General features: G+C 40.8%; 1 protein-coding gene across 4 annotated transcripts in view; it reads left to right on the top strand.

Moving 5' to 3' along the window:
- Positions 1-135: 135 nt before the first annotated feature.
- tbc1d1 (TBC1 (tre-2/USP6, BUB2, cdc16) domain family, member 1) overlaps positions 136-17,499 on the top strand; it is a 44,729-nt gene continuing 27,365 nt past the window's right edge. For 2 of the 4 annotated variants that reach the window (XM_069167229.1, XM_069167228.1), the window contains exons 1-2: positions 136-320; positions 1,243-1,895. In XM_069167229.1, the coding sequence (XP_069023330.1) occupies positions 1,284-1,895 (612 nt within the window). In that variant the 5' untranslated portion in view covers positions 136-320; positions 1,243-1,283. Of the gene's footprint in view, positions 321-1,242; positions 1,896-6,280; positions 6,481-17,499 lie in introns of those variants that run through there. The other 2 variants (XM_069167230.1, XM_069167231.1) reach the window with 2 other exon arrangements.

The raw sequence follows: 17,499 nt of genomic DNA, 5'->3' as shown, positions 1-17,499 counted from the left end.
AAAACAAATGTGGAGTAATGAAGCGGAAACATACATTTATGTCGTTACTGATTTTCACTAGGTGCGGACACGCGCCCCTGCATCGTCCGACAGAGCACGCATGCAGCATGCACTTGTCATGCCCCATCTGAGTACACAGAGAAGGGTGGTAGGACTGACCCAGTCGTCTATATTTAACTCGATCTAGTGAAAGCAAGAGCTATGCAAAGGTCTCCCTCGCTTTCCTCTGTGCAAATGTGCGTGTAGTTGCTCCGATTCACCGCAGCCTTTCTTGGTTACTCTTCTACCGCTACGCACACCGGACGGGAGTGAACTGACAGGTAAGAAGGTTTTGCCGGCAGGAGGAGAGGATGAATTATGGATAAACTAATTTCATAATATGCTGTGCGTCTAGGGAATAACACACATTCATCGTGCGCGGTTTACTGTCAAGCGCAACTTCATGCGTAAAGATAACTTGTTTCGAGCGTAAAATTACGATAACTTGAGATATGGCAGGTGCTGCCGTGCTCCTCTTATATAAAATGTAAGTTTCACTTCCGCATGATGATCTCGCGGAGCAGATGGACCTATATAATATGCTACACTGTCACCGTTCATTTAAGGTGAGGATTTATATTGCAAGGTCAATCAGGAGGTAAGTAAGCAGACGCCTTTACTAGAAGATCTTAGCGTGATCGTTTTGTTTATAAGGTGACCATGATCTGTTTATCTCCATAAATATTCTCATCATGTTCTGCTGTTAATGTTTTGACGTTATTGTATCTTTTCCAACTGCTTTCATATACAAATCTCAACGCCCCATCGCCTGTGTTTATGAAATATGTAAGAGAAGAGATCAGCTGGAAATCTCTTCCACTCACAGACGACTGACAAACATGATATTGACAGTAAAGCCGGCGTGTGTTTGCGTGTCCTTGAGACTGTAAAAGTCTTCATGGGTAGTCAAGCTGTGTTTGTGGTTTGGTATAAAAACACCAGGTGGTCATTTCGTAGTACCCTCCAAATGACCCTCTGCCTCACTCAGCTGATTCACTGTTTCCTGGGAAGACTGGCCTGATTTTAAACACAGGACAGATTGTAGCAAATATCCAGTTACAACAGCTTTTAATTGCAAAATAAATATATGCATATCTTTGCGTTCTTTTGAAACCTAATAAGATTAACAGAAACTATACACGCCTGTGACTATCCTTTTTACTGTAGCTGTTGCATTTAAAGGTCTCCTCTAATGTTTTGCAGGTAATGTGGAGGCAGACAGCTGCCTCTGGTCACAGTAAACCATGGAGGGACTCTACTTTGAAGTGAAGCCAAGAAGAGATGAAGCCCTGAGGACAGGGAGCTCAGACAAACCCCACCCTAATCTAACTTCAAACCACCGCTCATGCCCATCACTTTCACATCCCACCTCTCCTATGCAGCGTCTTCAGAAACGTGCCATTGTCGGCGAGAGGACATCAACATGGGGGGGAAAGGTGGAGGAGGAAGGAGAGGAGGAGGTACGATACAAACTGACAATGATTGGTTCTCTGCCAGTCCACCACCTGACCACCATGGCCATGCTCCCCTGGGTGGTGGCTGAAATCAGCAGGTCAGCAGTGAAGCGGCCAGGTGCCGGGTCACGGTGTGCAGCGACTGTAGGTGGATGGTTGGACCCCGCTCCACACAACCAGACAGTTTTTCTATGCGTGTCTGCATCGTGGGTGCGGTGTGTGTGTGTTGTGGGAGAGGGACTGGTCTGGGACCCTCTGACACACACAGTGCTGTTTGAATGTCGACCTCACCAGGTGACCAAGCTAATCCACAACAGCCAGGAGCCCAGTAGCTTCGCCTGCCTGGTGAGAGGCACACCGAACTGTGCCTGCTATGTCTTCCAGTGTCAGGACAGCACCAAGGTAGGTCTGCATGTGCACATAAATCAAACATGGGAATAAACAAGAGTGTCTTGAGCTCCCGACATATTATACACTTGTATGCAAAGTGATGCGCAACATCAAAGAAGCCGCGAATATACAGCTGCACAGCTACAAAGGTGACACAAACCTGATGATTTAGCAAAAAGCTAAAACTGATGTCTCAACAGACAGGACAACCGAGACCCAGAGACAAGCCCTCTTAAATAAACATGGTCCACATTATGGAAAAGCTCTTAATCATGTCTGTGTTCTCCCTGGTCACTCCGCATTGTGTGTTTTACAAATTAGGATTTGTCCGTTTATTCAAGAGCCACAAAGAGGGCAACTCATCTGTACTCCAGTGGCCTATTAATGCCATATTTTTCATAGGGGGTTCTCATAACACGGAATATTATATTAATCAAGCACACAACTCAGCCTACAACAGCACATAGATGTATGACATGTCAGAACAGAGATGTAAACAGGAATTTGCCTAGCAATGATCTCTTCCTTATATTTGTATGTATGACAAAAACCTGCCTGAGCTTTCAGCGACCGCATCAGTATTTATTATGACTTCCCACCGACAGAAACTGCATCTGGCTTCTTCACTTCTGACGCCCACGTATGCTGTGCTTTTACCGTAATCAACAACACGAGCCAAAATACAGGGACAGTATGCACACTGACGCAGTCTGCTGACCAACACGCTCCTGACCTCTAGCCCCTTCACCTCTCCTCCACATGGCATGTGTTGCCAAAAGCCTCCGTATGTATGCACAGGAAAGTCACAGCTGGTGTCTGAGTCAGCCCAGAGACATCTGATAGCGCGCCATGCCTGACATAGCAGAGAGACTTAAAAGAGTTGGCCAAATTAGGGAGTTGGAGACAATGAAGGATATTCGATGTGAAACAAAATGAGTCAAAGAGGTCAAAATACAAAATGTCAGTTTGACCATAATGTCAGACTGTGTCTCTTGCCCTTCACCAGGCACATGCGCACATGTCCAAGCTTCAAATGTATGAACAGCCAGCACGTACCGTGTGGTGTACTGTAAATATCACCAAGTGTGTTAGAGGCATAAATGCATACATACAGTTAAGCTGTACTTTTCACACAGCTGCTTCACAGGTCTTGATGTGTGTTTGTGTGTGTTTTCTTGACTGAGAGAACATGAGCATGTTTTACAACAACCATGCAGGGTGTGGAGCCAAGTTGCCATGGAGACCACTTCCTGTGACCCAGCGCCCGTTGTGATGTGATTGTTGTTGAGTTTGTGTGTGCTTCTGGTTTATCGTTCAGCCCTTTAAAGAGTGTGATGATGATGTAGGGCTGACCACCTGTTGCTCTAGATCTGTCACACTGGGCTTAAACACCGACATGCGCACACGCACGCACTCTTACATTCATGCTGATTATCAATGCAATATTTAAGCAACCCTGCGGGGCTTTTAATACTTTGTCAACCATAAAGCTTCTTTTAGCTTATTAAATGTTGTAAACTAAAGTCTTATTTAACAGAAATAAAAATGCATAAACTACCACGAACTAGAACTGGAATCAAGAATGATTCAGCACCAAAACCACACACACATCATCAGATTTAATCCCCTTTTTAAATCATGTCAAGACAATTTTGTTTACATCGCCAATTATGACAAATACGCTTAAGTGGCTTTACAATCTGCACAGCACACAGAACTTGCTGTCTTTAGATCTTCAATTCAGATAAGAATATAACCCCCCCCCCCCCCTCCCCAAATGACCCTAACAGAAAACAGGGATCAACCCAGACAGAGGATTGGATTCCTTTCTGTACACGTTATGCAGTGGATGTAGGGAAAAGCATCATTGCAGATTCACAATATAGACAGTCAGGATGACCAATAAGTAAAACCTTTGTATGAGGAAACACTCAACCAGACATACACCAAGAAAAAAAAAATCACACTGCATCTGTGAGTACTGTCACTTTCAAGTGAGGGAGGAGGTGACGGTACAGTAACCAGCAATTTCATTTTCAACACAATTTTATGTGCAGCACATATTGAAATGTGTATCCAAAGGGTGATAATCAAAACAGAGGAGAGAACATTTTTCTCAGATGGACTGTATCATAACAGGCACATTATGAACTCCTGGGATAATAAATGATTCACTTTGTGTAAGTAATGTGATTATATCTCAAACATGTAGAAATTGGTGCCAATACAGCCTGAACTTAACGATACAGCAGCATTTAGCATGCAGGAGATATGCCAGAAGATTCTTATCTTTTTATGGTCTGTATCCTATTTTGATGATCTAATGCAAGACTTGTGAAATATTTTTTTTATCAGGAAACCTAACTTTATTTCCTCCTACGACTGATGGCTAGCAATGTTTTAACTTTGATTGAAAAAAAAAAAAAAAAAGATCTCTATTTGTAATCTGAGTGGTTAAAGTTGGCCCAAATATCTCTGAATGAAGAGCCCATGCAGTACAGGTGAGAATGTTTAACCTATTTCAGGATTCAAGATGTGCTTCTAGGGTGTTAGGGCGAGGTTTAGGGTCAAGGTTCACTGTGTTGTTCTGATAATAGAGTTAGAGGCATTGTGTCGGTAACATTTAAATTTTTTTATAGAAGTACGAGTGTGTGTTTTCTTATTTGTAGTGATTTGTCATCTTGCGTTGTGATCTTATTTGTATTTTGTGAATGCATGCATGTACAGGGATGTGGGACATGCAGTCTGTTACACACATTAAAATAAACATTGTGTGTGTGTGTGGGGGGGGGGGGGGTATCACCCGTTGTTAACCTAAGCACTGCAGAGATGAAGAGAAACTTCCTTTTCAGTGTCAGGGGACAGAAACACTGAGGGTTTGTGGGGTTTTCCCCTTCGCCTGGAGCGGTTTCACAAAGTAACCACTGGGTGTCACCACAAACCTGTAAAAACCTCAGCGTTATAGGGTGAACATCTTTTTGGAGGAATTTGTGTTTATTGCTTTGTTTCTGCGTGATTTTTTTTAATCACTGCTAATTTATGTTTCACATGCCAACTTAATGGATGTTACCCTATTTAATGCAATTCTTCTTAAGTATTTTATTAATTTTCAAAATGTAATCTATTAAGGACTTTTACATAAAACCGCTGCTGCAATCAACAGCTGGCATTGATTTAGGAGTAGATTAGAGTTTTGGATTTGCATTCACTGACTGACTAGTTAAAGGCACTCTACTGTTCAAGTAAGGTAGTTGTATTTGCAGTAAGTTGTTTCTTACTACTTTGTTAATGTTCACAAGCACTAACCATTTAATTTCATCACTAGCAATGTTCACCACTTCACGTGAGAGTAACTGTACTTGTTAGATTCCCGTTTTGATTTGATGATTAAATGACTATTCGCATTTCGATGTATGATTTGGCTACATGCAAAATGTTTTTAAATGCGTTGTATATATTTTTTTTTTATCGCACACCAAATTACCAGGTGAAGAATTTCCTTTTAGTGTGTTAGGGATTTTTTTGCAGACTATCTCAGAGGAATCTACTCTTTTCAACTAGCAATCCAAACACCCTGATTAATCTTCATCAGCGATAAGTAAATATTCATCTATGACAATATTCCAGTCTCTACTACAAATGGGTTGGTTGTTGTTGTTTCTTATAGCTATAAAATATTTAGAGTCAATATAGCAATACAAGCCATTTGCTATCCGTGTGTTTAAAAAAAGAAGTCTTTGTCAATGAAGCAATCATTTAATTGCAACTGGTGTTTATGTAAAAAAAAAAAAAAAAAAAAAAAAATGCATATTTTACATGGACTGATTACAGTAGTTTTCCTATTATTGGGAATGAAACACTGTCAAAATAATCTACTGTAGAAACTACAATAATTGTTGCACTGTGGCTTCAGACCTTGAAACGAAACAGTGTAAAATATTGACCAAAACATGAAAACGGCTTCAAACTTGTGGGCCACACAAGGTCACTTCATCCCAAATCTCGGTCAGTGGCTGTACACCCCGAGAACCTGCATGACTGGTCTGCCTGCAAACCGGAAATGCTTGTTTATATTCAGTCATACCGACGAAGATAACAGACCTAATCCACCCAAACGTCCACCGCCTAAAGTTTTGACTGCCCCGGGACAGGAACTTGTGTCCACCTCTTTCTGTCGGCGCATTGGCTGATTTAACTGCGCCAAGTTGAGCATAATTAGTTGCGACAAAAATGGGAAATGACATGCTGTGCCTTCAAAATAAAAGAATACATCGTAAATGCCACGTGATATCCATAGATATCTTTTGGATGTCTTTTATTGTGACGTTTTAAACAGGATGTCGGTGTCTTGTAATGGTGATTTTTTTTTTTGAGGGGGGGGGGAGGGGGGTGGGCAATTAACCGCAGGATCCTCCTCGGTTTCAGGGAGCAAAATCAACTTTCCAATGAAACGAGCGATATTGAAGTTCCCGACACAACCCTTCAGGAACAAGTGACGGAGAAGTAATCGCGTTCGTGTAAAACTTTTATGGCGGATGGGATGAAAGCGCGACTCCAGCGACTCAACCTGTTCAACGTCAAACAAGAACACAAAGATGTAAGTGGAGTTCAAGGACTGCGTTTTAGTTTGCGTGCCGCGCCGCGCCGTGCTAAGTGGACAGTGAAGCTAATGTCAACTCGGGCCAGCGAGAAAGCGTTGAAGTTAGCCAAGTTGAACAAGTTAGCCGTGCTCGACGTTAACGTCACCTCGTCACGCTGCTCCGCCGTCACGCGTCCAGGAACTTGTTTTCAGTCATTATTGAGGCAGAGTGAAGTTCAAATGTGACTTTTTTTAATTTTTTTTTTTTTTTTAGCATTGATCCAACCGTCTGTGTGCTTGACGTACCGGCTTGCCCTGATGCCATATATGCCTGATTTCTTGCCAGTGAGACTACCGACACGTGATTAACTCCTGTTCCCGTGAACTGGATGCTCCCAGTTTTGGTCAAGTAACGTGACCCTGCGTTTGGGCGTGAAGCGTGATCACTGAATAAGTTGTTGCTGGTGAATTTGAATGTTTTCCTTCCACAGTTGGCAGCAGTTTGATTTGAAACCTATTTTAGAGTAAATTATTCAGCTAATCTTCCTCTAAAACTGCCAGATATGATTTCACCTAAACTTTTGATACCTTCATGCATGTTTTGAAATCTACACCTGGATTTGACAGGTGAAATGACGAGTGTTGAAAGTAACGCATGTACTGTGGTTAAGGTGCATTTTGTTTACCTTCGGCTGAAGTTGGCAAGACTTCATTCGCGTGGTCATATGACCCTAGAAAATATCACAATATGTCAGGCTATAACTATGATAACAATATTCCTGAAGAGAGGACCTAATACAACATTTTCTTATTTTGATTTAAAAAAAACAAGCAATTGCAACAAAATAAGTATTAGGATTTTATATACCAGCATGAATGTGTGTATGTTTGCCTTCTAATTTGCTTGAAAGAATTTGATTCATCACAATATATATATATATATATATATATATATATATATATTTTTTTTTTTTTTTTTAATTTATTTATTTATTTTAATATATAAAAACTAAAGGCACATGCAGTCTGTGAATTTAATGGAAGGCTAACAATACCTGCCAATAGTTGCACCTGTAGTGTGCCATATCATATAATTCACACCATCGTTTTTATATTTATATATATTTATATATATTTTTTATATATATTTATTTATTTTATATATATTTATTTTACACAATATATATATATATATATATATATTGTGATGAATCAAATTCTTTTAGGCAAATTATAAGGCAAACATACACACATTCATGCTGGTATATAAAATCCTAACACTTATTTTGTTGCAATTGCTTGTTTTTGAAATCAAAATAAGAAAATGTTGCATTAGGTCCTCTCTTCAGGAATATTGTTATCATAGTTATAGCCTGACATATTGTGATATTTTCAAAGGTCATATGACCACGCGAATGAATTCTTATATATATATATATATATATATATATATATATATATACTAAAACGATGGTGTGAATTACATGATATGGCACACTACAGGTGCAACTATTGGCAGGTATTGTTAGCCTTCCATTAAATTCACAGACTGCATGTACCTTTAGTTTTTGGACTATTACTTGGGCAACACGTGACTTTGGACTCTTCAAAAATGTGATGGGTGTTTTTCCACTCTCTTCGGACTGTTTTGCAATTGTGTTGGTTTGGATGATAAACTCGTGCGTTTTCAACGTGCTGTGAGCAGGTTGGCGAAATCGAGCGCCACACAGTTATTTGCGCTTAATGTTTTCCCTCAGAGCGCTCCAGTGGAACTCTGTGATGACAGTCTGACCCATTGGGACAGATTTACAGCGCACAAATCTGTGAACATCAAAGAAAACCCACCTGGTTGTCCCGATGCGTGTTTTTCCGTCCCTTCAGAGTGATGTTCTGCCCCTCGAAAACGGAAACACTCTCCAGTCTCATGACTTCATTGCCAGAGACCTTCTGAAGCGTTTCAAGGGCCTCTTGACGATTTCCAGAGTTTGACACAAAAGTCGACGTACGCTCTCTGGCGATGGTCACGGTAACACGCGGGGCTGATGTTGATCAAGCTCCGTAAGTTGGATTACTTCCTTTCAAAGGTTATAGCTTCTCTCTGCTCGTTGCACCTCACAGTGTTGTACACTGTTCACATGCAAGAGGAGCAGTCTGAGCTTTTTTGATCGACCCTCGAAATTGAATAAATGAACTGTATGATGACAATAATCTTGAGCTGGTTATTCTTTTTAAGTTTAGGGAAACCTGCACAGTGCATCACATTGGGGAGCGTCACTCCTCCTCCTCGCTCAAGTCTTTGCTCAGCGTGGTTTTTGGTACAAGTGCATCACTGCTGTCGTAAAGCAGGCTTTTCCCTCGACTAGATGGTGTCGGAGGTGCTGCCTGCTGCCTTTTGTGAAGCAGTCATTACTAATTGTCTGATCCTTTATAAAGCTGAGTACGTGAAAATCCAGTCCGCTTAGCTGCTTCAAACACAAGCCAAATGTAGGTGTATGTGTGAGCGTACGTGAGTCATGGCGATATCACCTCCAGGGTCATTGTGCTCATGCCAGGACTTTACTCCTGGAACAGCAGGCAAGTCGTTTTGTACTCTGTTAGTCACAGAGTCGGTCTCAGACTCGTGCCTCAGCGGTCTGTCTCTGTTGTGGCTGGTTTCACATACACGCCACCTTGTAGCCTAAACTGAGACTGATTCTGTGTTTGATCTCAGGAGCGGGTGTGAGAAACTTTCACCATACAAACTCTGAATTGGGATGTTGATGAGTAGCAACTATTAAGTTGATTCCAACGAAGAAATTCACCATCTGAGTGCCTTCTAAAGAGCTAACATTAAACTTTCTGTGATAAAACAACTATTTTCTTTCTCAGCTTGAAAAGAACCGCAGGCAGCATTTTGATTTTGATATAAAACACACTTTCAAAATTGATTGGAGTCAATGATTACCCAAATAGTCCAAGAAAGACTTAACTGGATTTTAAATCCCCTTTTCCCTTCCTGGGCCATACCCTCTTGTAAGTCTTTGGTGTTACGGGCTTTCCTCTCCCTCATTTTACGTGACTTCCCTCATGACACATGTCTGTAGTAAAAACAAGCCAGTAAAATGGTGACACCATCCTTTCTTTATGTAGCTGACAATCTACAGTATCTCTTGTCAATCTGCTTTTTGCCTGTTTGTCTAGCAGTCTGTCTTTACCTTAGTTCATTCAGTGGCTGTTTGTCTCACCTGTCATCCTGTTAGTCTTCATCTTATGCATGACAAACCCACCCTTCAGAGTCTTTCAGTCTTTGGAGATGAAAACATTGATGCTATCTGTGAGCCTCACTGACCTAATGATTCTATCAGGAGTTCACTCTGACTCAGCACAGCCTTTTGATAACTTGTGCCTTCATCGTATCCTTGTTGTCACATTTGAGTTACTTCGTCAGTGACTATCTCCATATGTCCATATGTAGTGATGTCAATGTATTGGATCCTTGCGGCTAAACATTATCAACCGCCCAGGGACATTTTCTGTTTTATGACGATCCCCCAACCCCTTTCCAATGTTCCCATTTCTCTCCTTTGTGGTTCACTTCTTGTAAGTGCTTCTTCTCTTTTTTTTGTACACGTATTGAACTTCGAACTTCTCTGAGCTGATGCCATGCTCCACAAGGCACAAGACCGAGGCACATGACTATGAGAAGTGGAAAAGTGGGACTTTTAGCTGCCTTGTCATCATTGTTGTTGATTTTCTAGGCTGGCTGGTGTCTCACTGTCTTCTCAGGGACCTATTTCTGTGAATTCTAGCGTTTCCCTTCAGACATTTCTAGCCAGATGAATACAAATGAAATGTCCAGTTAGGCTAAACTTGCAAATGACGCAGTGTGTATCTACAAAATATTGAGGTCCAAGTGGTATGTGGGTAAACTTCCCTGGGTGCAGCTTTTGCCCTTGTTTTGCTCATATATTTATTATGACCTTGTTAAAATGAAATGCTAAGTTCCTTTCGAATGTAAAGCTAATAATGGTATGAATTCATAATGTTTGGGTTGAGAAATTGAATGGAATTGTTTTGATTATTTTTTACATTTGCAGTGTAAACCCCTTGTCAGGTCAGCCCAGTGCTTTTTTTTTTTTTTTTTTTTTTTTATATATATACAGAAATGGGTAAAGTCGTTGAACTGGAGTTCCTCAAACTTACAAATAGCTCAGAAATTCCCATAGTTTAAAAAAAAGTCGACAGAGAAATGTCAGATGTGGAAAAAGTACAACATTTTCAAAGTCTCCCTCCACTTAAAACTTAGTCTTCTTGTCTTTTGGTAAATATGACCTCATCTGGATTTTTTAGTGCCACTGTACAGAATGTTGTTCAGCGAGACGTTAGAAAGCTGTGTACAAAATCACCTGCTGAAATTTGTTGAAAGCTCATCGAAAATGTGAGTTTAAGGTGTCTTGGCAGGTCTGTGACTGACGAGGCAGCACTGCAGGAAGCCAATCCTGGTCCAACTCGTACACCGGCGTGATGTGGAGCTTGAAGCTTCAGAATGTACTCTCGATGATGAACGAGACATCTGGCATCCAACGGTTAAACTTTTGAACAGAAAAATATTTGCATGTGGGTAGATTCTGGGTTTTTCAATGAGGAACGAGGTGTATGTATATAAGAGTCTCTAAACAGGGAATTGATTTATTTTTTTTCTTTTACAGAATAACCATATCAGAGACATATTTCTTTTTCTTTTTTTTTTTTTACCAATCTTCGAAAAGGCCTGGAGGGAGGTAGACGCATCTTTAGAAGGCTTTTGTGAATTAGTTTTAAAATAGATCTTGGGGGGAATTTATGACTTCTCTTACGGTGATTGACTATGCTCTCTATACGATATCCTCACCTTTGACCCCTTTGCTCTTTTTGGCAAACACCGAAGAGTTTATTTAGTTTAGTGCTCCGAACTGCAGCTTCCCTTTTACAGGTGGTACTTGTGTAACTTTCTTCTTTTTCGAGGTCAGTACTACAGTGGTTCTATATAATTTTGGCGTGGTGAGGGACACCAGGCTTTTTCAGTGTTGTTCCTCTGAGAGGCCACGTCTGTGGGTCACTGCCTGAGGCTGTCCAAATGCCTTCCTGTCTGAGATCAGCCTCATGTAAACATTCGCCTGTAAGAGATACTGTGTGCTCTGTGTCTCTGGCTAAGGCTGCCCTCTGACTAGCAAATCCTGTCAACTTCCCCTCACTCCTCCAGTTCACGACTCCTAATCAGATGTTTCAGCCTTCTACAAGGAGTCTAAAAAAGAACTGAAGCAGTGAAATGGGGCTGAAGGTATTAGAAAAGGAAATCTAAAAACAGGTACAGAGGTACAAAGAAGTGTGTCTGTTTGCATTTCTCAAGTTTGGAGAGATGCTCATTTCTCTAAAACAGTGTACTGGTTTTATATATATAAAACTGTGATTGTGGAAATCACAATTTGTCCGAACCAAATATGAGGCCTTCAAATTGCTTGTTTTTTGTGACAAACAGACCAAACCCCAAACATATTCAAAGCAGCAAAATACCACTTTTAGGACTCTGGTCCCAGTAGATGTTGCATTTTTTGCTTGGCATTTTTATCCATTTTTAAAATAACTGCCAGATTAGATTTGATTAGTTACATTCGATTGACTGTTTGATATTTTGTCTGCTGGACTGGAACGTGATTCGTAGCCATGTGTAATGTGCTTATACAGTCAAGGATTTAGGCAGAAAATGCATTTGGGAAGGGAGTGAATGAGAACGAAGAGGAGGGTGATAATATCGTCATGCCAAGGAGTTAAGGAGCGGGTATCAGCCAAAAAAAAGCAGTGGAAGTGTAACGAGGTAGGTGGGCTGAAAGACAATAAAGCAAACAGATCCTCCTCTTTCTCGCTGTTATCTTTAATCACAGAAGGACACAAAAGAGAGTGAAGAAGAGAGAGCAGAGGCACGGACAAGGACGAAATGTTTTTGCTGGCTGAAGTGTTTCAGAGAGTTAGCAGTGACAGCAGAAGGAAAAGGAAGGGGTAGATGGAGGGTGGTTGGCAAAACAGAGAAAGTCTGTTGTTAGTGGACGGATAGCAGACTCCCCCTCTCATGCCAGGATGATTAAAAGCAGGTAGACCCTCGAAGCTGGACGGGTGAGAAATATGGTGGCTGGATGCTGATCTTGTTCAGAGAGAGAGAGAGAGAGAGAGAGAGAGGCAGGCAGGCAGGCGGTGAATGAGGAAATACAACTCTGGTTAAAATAGTTAAGAGGATGAGAGTTGCTTGGTATCTGAGTTTGGGCGTAAAAGATGACAAAGCAATTTCAAAAATTGAAACACTGAAGTGTTGGTGTCACATGTTAGTATACAAATAATAAAATAAAATAAAATAAAATACATCTGCTATCAGTCATAGGATAGATCTGTGGACATAGACTGGGCTCAGGACTTGACTTGACTTCTATGTGAACTATGAAATAAGTCACACAGCTGGGAGTGCAGCGCAATTCATACCTACTTCCTCACTAGAGTTCTGACAGCCAGTTTTAGTTTTGGATTAGTTTCCAAATTGGTAAAATACCTGGATTCATTAAGTTTCACTGCCAACAAATCCCTTAAAAATAGACAAGGTTTTAAGTTGTTGTAATACGTAAGTAGTTCAATTAAAACATGACGCCAACAAGACTGAGGCAACATACTGTTAGCATGTTACCCAGGAATGTACTTAATAACCATCTATCCGCTGCAGTGTTGTTCCTCGCCTTAAAACGTTAAGTATAAGTCCCTTAAAGCGTTCTACTAGTGTTTAAACGTGTTTCAAAACAAAAACAAAAAAACAGTCAATCGGTCAAAACCATTCATTACACTCAGGGTGTTAAACTGACACACTTATCCTGAGTCACTCACAGTCATAGAACACAGCAGAGTGTAACAGTGTGCCACATTGTTTTGACAAAAGAAGAGGAGTGAGCACACCTCATGCCGAGGCAAGACGCAGCAGGACCCGGCTGGCACTGAGTCTGTGAGAGTGCAGGTTTCGCAGCTGCTCTGGCATCTCGCAGTCATGACATCACTGATTGCGACTCAACCGCTGCTTCTGCTCAGCCCGTCTGCTTCCTCCTTTTCTGTTCGTTGGTCTGCTGCTCTGCCGGTGTGCTGTAGCCAACAGGGCCCACAATAGATGAAGCATGTAATACTATGCTTGCAGACAAACATTATTGTCCTGATTTGTATGTTGCTGTTGTTGTTGATGATGTATATTTGTAGCGTGGTATCTTTTGTCTGGTGGTTTCAATAAATAGAAGCAAGCAAGTAAGGCCAGATATCCAAACAAGCCCAAATCTGCTTTTTCTGCGCACGTATATCATGTAGGAAAAAAAAGATTTGAGCATTTATTACTGCATCATTTAACATTATTACATTACATTAACAGTATGCCAGCAGTGTCCACAGTCACAGGTAAACAGAAATTCAAACTACATCGTCTCAAGCTGGGCCTATTTTTTCGGACTCACGGGTTCCTCTTTTTACTGGAGTTTAAGTTATGTAAATTGAAGTAGAGGAAGTTGGGGTAGCTTGTGAAAGGCATTATTCATTTTTATCAAAACAGAGAACAAGTAAAAAAATACCCATTTGGTGCAAGAAAATATTTGCTTCTATCTGTTTTTCAAGAATAACCACTGGTCACTTGTTTAAAGCTACGAGCAGCCTGAGCTTCATCCTGCCTCACAGTGTTATTGAGTTGTTTTTCTTGGATTAGAGGGGAGTTTTGTCTGCATATCAGTCTATGACTACAGTGCTGATGTTGCGGTTGTTACAAGTGTTCAGCATAAAGCTCCAGATCAGCAGACACAGTGTTCCTGCTGCATAGAAGAGAGATGAAGGTATTTTTTTGTAGCAAAACCCAAAATAGGTCATTAGTGTGTCAATGCTCTCAACCATATCTTTTATAGCTTATTGTCTTGATTGTCATGTTTAATTTTACAAAATGGAAAGGAACTTGTGGTGCAGTAACTTTTGCAGTTTTTAGTGGTTATGTTTCTTGTTTTCTTTGTTTGGCAATAAGTAATGACTTGGTCTTTTTCCACAAACATGTTGGTTATCTCTTTTTTCAGATAATCCTGCTGTTAGCACACAATATTGTTGCCGTATTGAGGCGGCAGTGAGACAAAGTCAGGTCAAACATGCACACTTGTGTCTGGAGTTGAATTGGTATTTTCTGCTTGTTATTTTCCTCTCCGACTGGGTCAGTGATGTAGATTAAACTAATGTTACAGTCCTTGTGAGTGATTAGTGCCTGTTATTAAACAAAATGAAAGTAATGAAGTAGAGTAAGTAAATCATTTGTCTGGGTGTAAAATAGCCCCAGATTGCTCTGCTGATTTAAGAATTTATCCTAAAAAATGATTATATTTCGGGGGCAGTGTCACGAAGGTTGACAGTCTGTTTCCTTCAAGCATGCTTATGTTTCTGTCTGTACATATCTTTCCGTCTTTAAAATGTGCACATGCAATGTGTCAGACTCCTTTCGTAGTCATTAAAGTCCTGTGTGCTAATTATGGAAGGAGGGAATACAGAAAAGGATTTCTGTGTGACCAGGAAGTTATGGTCAATTTATTCCAACGGGTCCTTATTTAACCCTCAGTCATCACTTATCAGCAGACCAGCCCAGGCTAAAAAGGATGGCAGCGCATCTGCAGAACAAAACAAAGAAATAAACGACATTGTTTGGCTTTCACGGCTGCAACAAGCAGATGTTTTCAGCAAAACGTCTCTGACACACCATGCCCTACCTGCAAACGATCAAACGGCTTATTCAGCCTCTTAAGAGCCAGACGTTTCCCTCAACAGATGATGTCGACCAATAACGGGCCTGGAGAGTCAATTTTGAACTTGCGTTTGCCAGGTTGCCAGAAACATGACCCAGTTGAAAACTAATGCAGCTCTATATGTCTGCTGGATATGTAAATACACGTCTCTTTACGAAGATGATCATCACAACAAAAGTGAGAATTCTTGGCTGACGATGCCAGTTCAGTAAAAGCAGACACAACAGATCGACAGTAATTTTGTTCTTTTAAGCTTTAATTGAATCTTAAATTCAATTTTGTGGTGATTGCCCTGGAAGCTTTTGAAGTGTATAATGTTTGTTTTGCGGAACTGGAGTTAATAATATTTTTGCTCCGCTTGTCTTTGCCAGCTGCATTTTGAGTCTCTGTTACAAACTGCCAGTGATTATGTGAAGAGATAAAAAAGAATCTGGAAAACTGTACTTGAACTGAAATTGAAGTTATATAGTACGTTTTACATTAAACTCTTTAAAGCGTTACAGAAAAAGGGTTTGTGGGATGAAGAAAATGTTATATGTTGGTAATAATATAATACGCTATTGCTGTTGCATTTAAGAACAGGTTTAGGCTACAAAATAGAGTATAATATCAATATATACTCCAGCGGACGATTCTGCCCCAACCAACAATTCATTCCTTCCCATAGACGGGCACATCGCAGCCTCCACACAACTGATTAGACAGACACGTATTCAAGTAAATCAAGAGCCTTCACAGTTTAGTTACACAGTGTAGCTAACACATAATATAACACTTTGTTTTTTTGGCATGTGGTGGTTGTTAACATTCTCTTCTTTCTGAACGTCAACCGGAAAATCTTGGTTACGTGAAGTCCTCTACAATTTGCCCTAGATTTATCTTCTTTGTTTCTTCAGTCTTAACGCAGAATATAACCAGACCATTTGGCCTTTCAGTCTCACTGCACTCCTCAAGGTTTGAATGAATGCTCTGCAGTCACATCAACAACATCAGGACGGTGGAGCACTCCTTACAAAAGTGATCATAGAGGTCAGAGCTCGGAGGTCCACCTTGAGCACTGTAGGATCTAGCCAGACATACCTGTTGGTCATCCAACACTGTGAGTATGTTTCATGTGGGTCACGAAGCATTCGTGCAGGTTGCCGCATGAAATCAGTGATTAATTACGTTCGATAAAACTGTTTCAACCAATAAAATGCAAGTGCTAACCATAGCGTGATGCACCACTTAATTTAATATCATTGTGCCTTTCTTGTACTCTGCTGGTCCGGTAGCCCGAGACCGGGTACGACTGGACTCCTTACATACAGCCTATTCAAGTGTGTACCCTGTTAGCTTGTTTCGCATGAATATTCAAGTAGTGAATATGTTTGTATTGATGCTTAAATAATAAGTAAGCGTAGATGAAGGAGAGGGCTCCTGGATCGCCAAAGCAGACCAGAAATAGTTAGTTCCAATTTTTGGAAACGTCTGTTTGTTCCTGTCTCTCACTCGCAGACATAAACAGTTGCATGCAGAAGCATTTACATTGCAAAAAGCCAAAATACACAATACAAACATGTCAAAATAGGTATAATGGTAATCATTCTGCTCTAAATAGTGTTATATTAAGTAAAAGACATTACTGAGGAAAATGGGAACCAGAGTTTATAGGGAGAGAGAGGAAAAAGGGAACGGACGGGGCCAGGAGGAGGAAAGAAGGGAATCAAATAAAGGGGAGCTGCGAGTACAAAGCCTGCTTTGAGACGAAAGGTCTCAATCTGGCTTCTTGTCAGCACAAGAGGACACCACAAGGACTGCTCTATTCCAGGGAACCATAACGCACTTTATGGCAGGTTAGCTCATAGCGAGGTGTGACATCTACATGGATACATGGAAAAACTTTGTTCTGTGCAGTATGTCTTGTGTGTTTATTTCCTACTGTTGCTACTGTAGGCTGCCACCTGTTTCTAGATACGTGTCTTCAGTGCTGGGATGGTGTGACAACTCACTCAAAGCACAGGTTTAGAAATGAAGAGGGCACTTTAACGGTCATCGAAGAAAGCACCAGAAGAGACATACTTTGTTCTGGCAGTTGATATGATGGTAGGGAAAGACTACAGGTAACTGTCATGTGCAGATTATAGGGATGGGTATTAGTCAGGATTTTATCAATATACTGTTATGTACATTACATTTTATAACTAAGTACACAAGTGAACATCACGGTGATTTAGTTTCATGACACTTGCTA

This window comes from Embiotoca jacksoni, unplaced genomic scaffold, assembly GCF_022577435.1.
Source record: "Embiotoca jacksoni isolate LCO1_2020_lvr unplaced genomic scaffold, fEmbJac1.0.p SCAF_4, whole genome shotgun sequence".
Lineage (NCBI taxonomy): Eukaryota > Metazoa > Chordata > Actinopteri > Embiotocidae > Embiotoca > Embiotoca jacksoni.
Note: the sequence above shows the minus strand (reverse complement) of the source record. Positions and strands in the feature narration are given on the sequence as shown.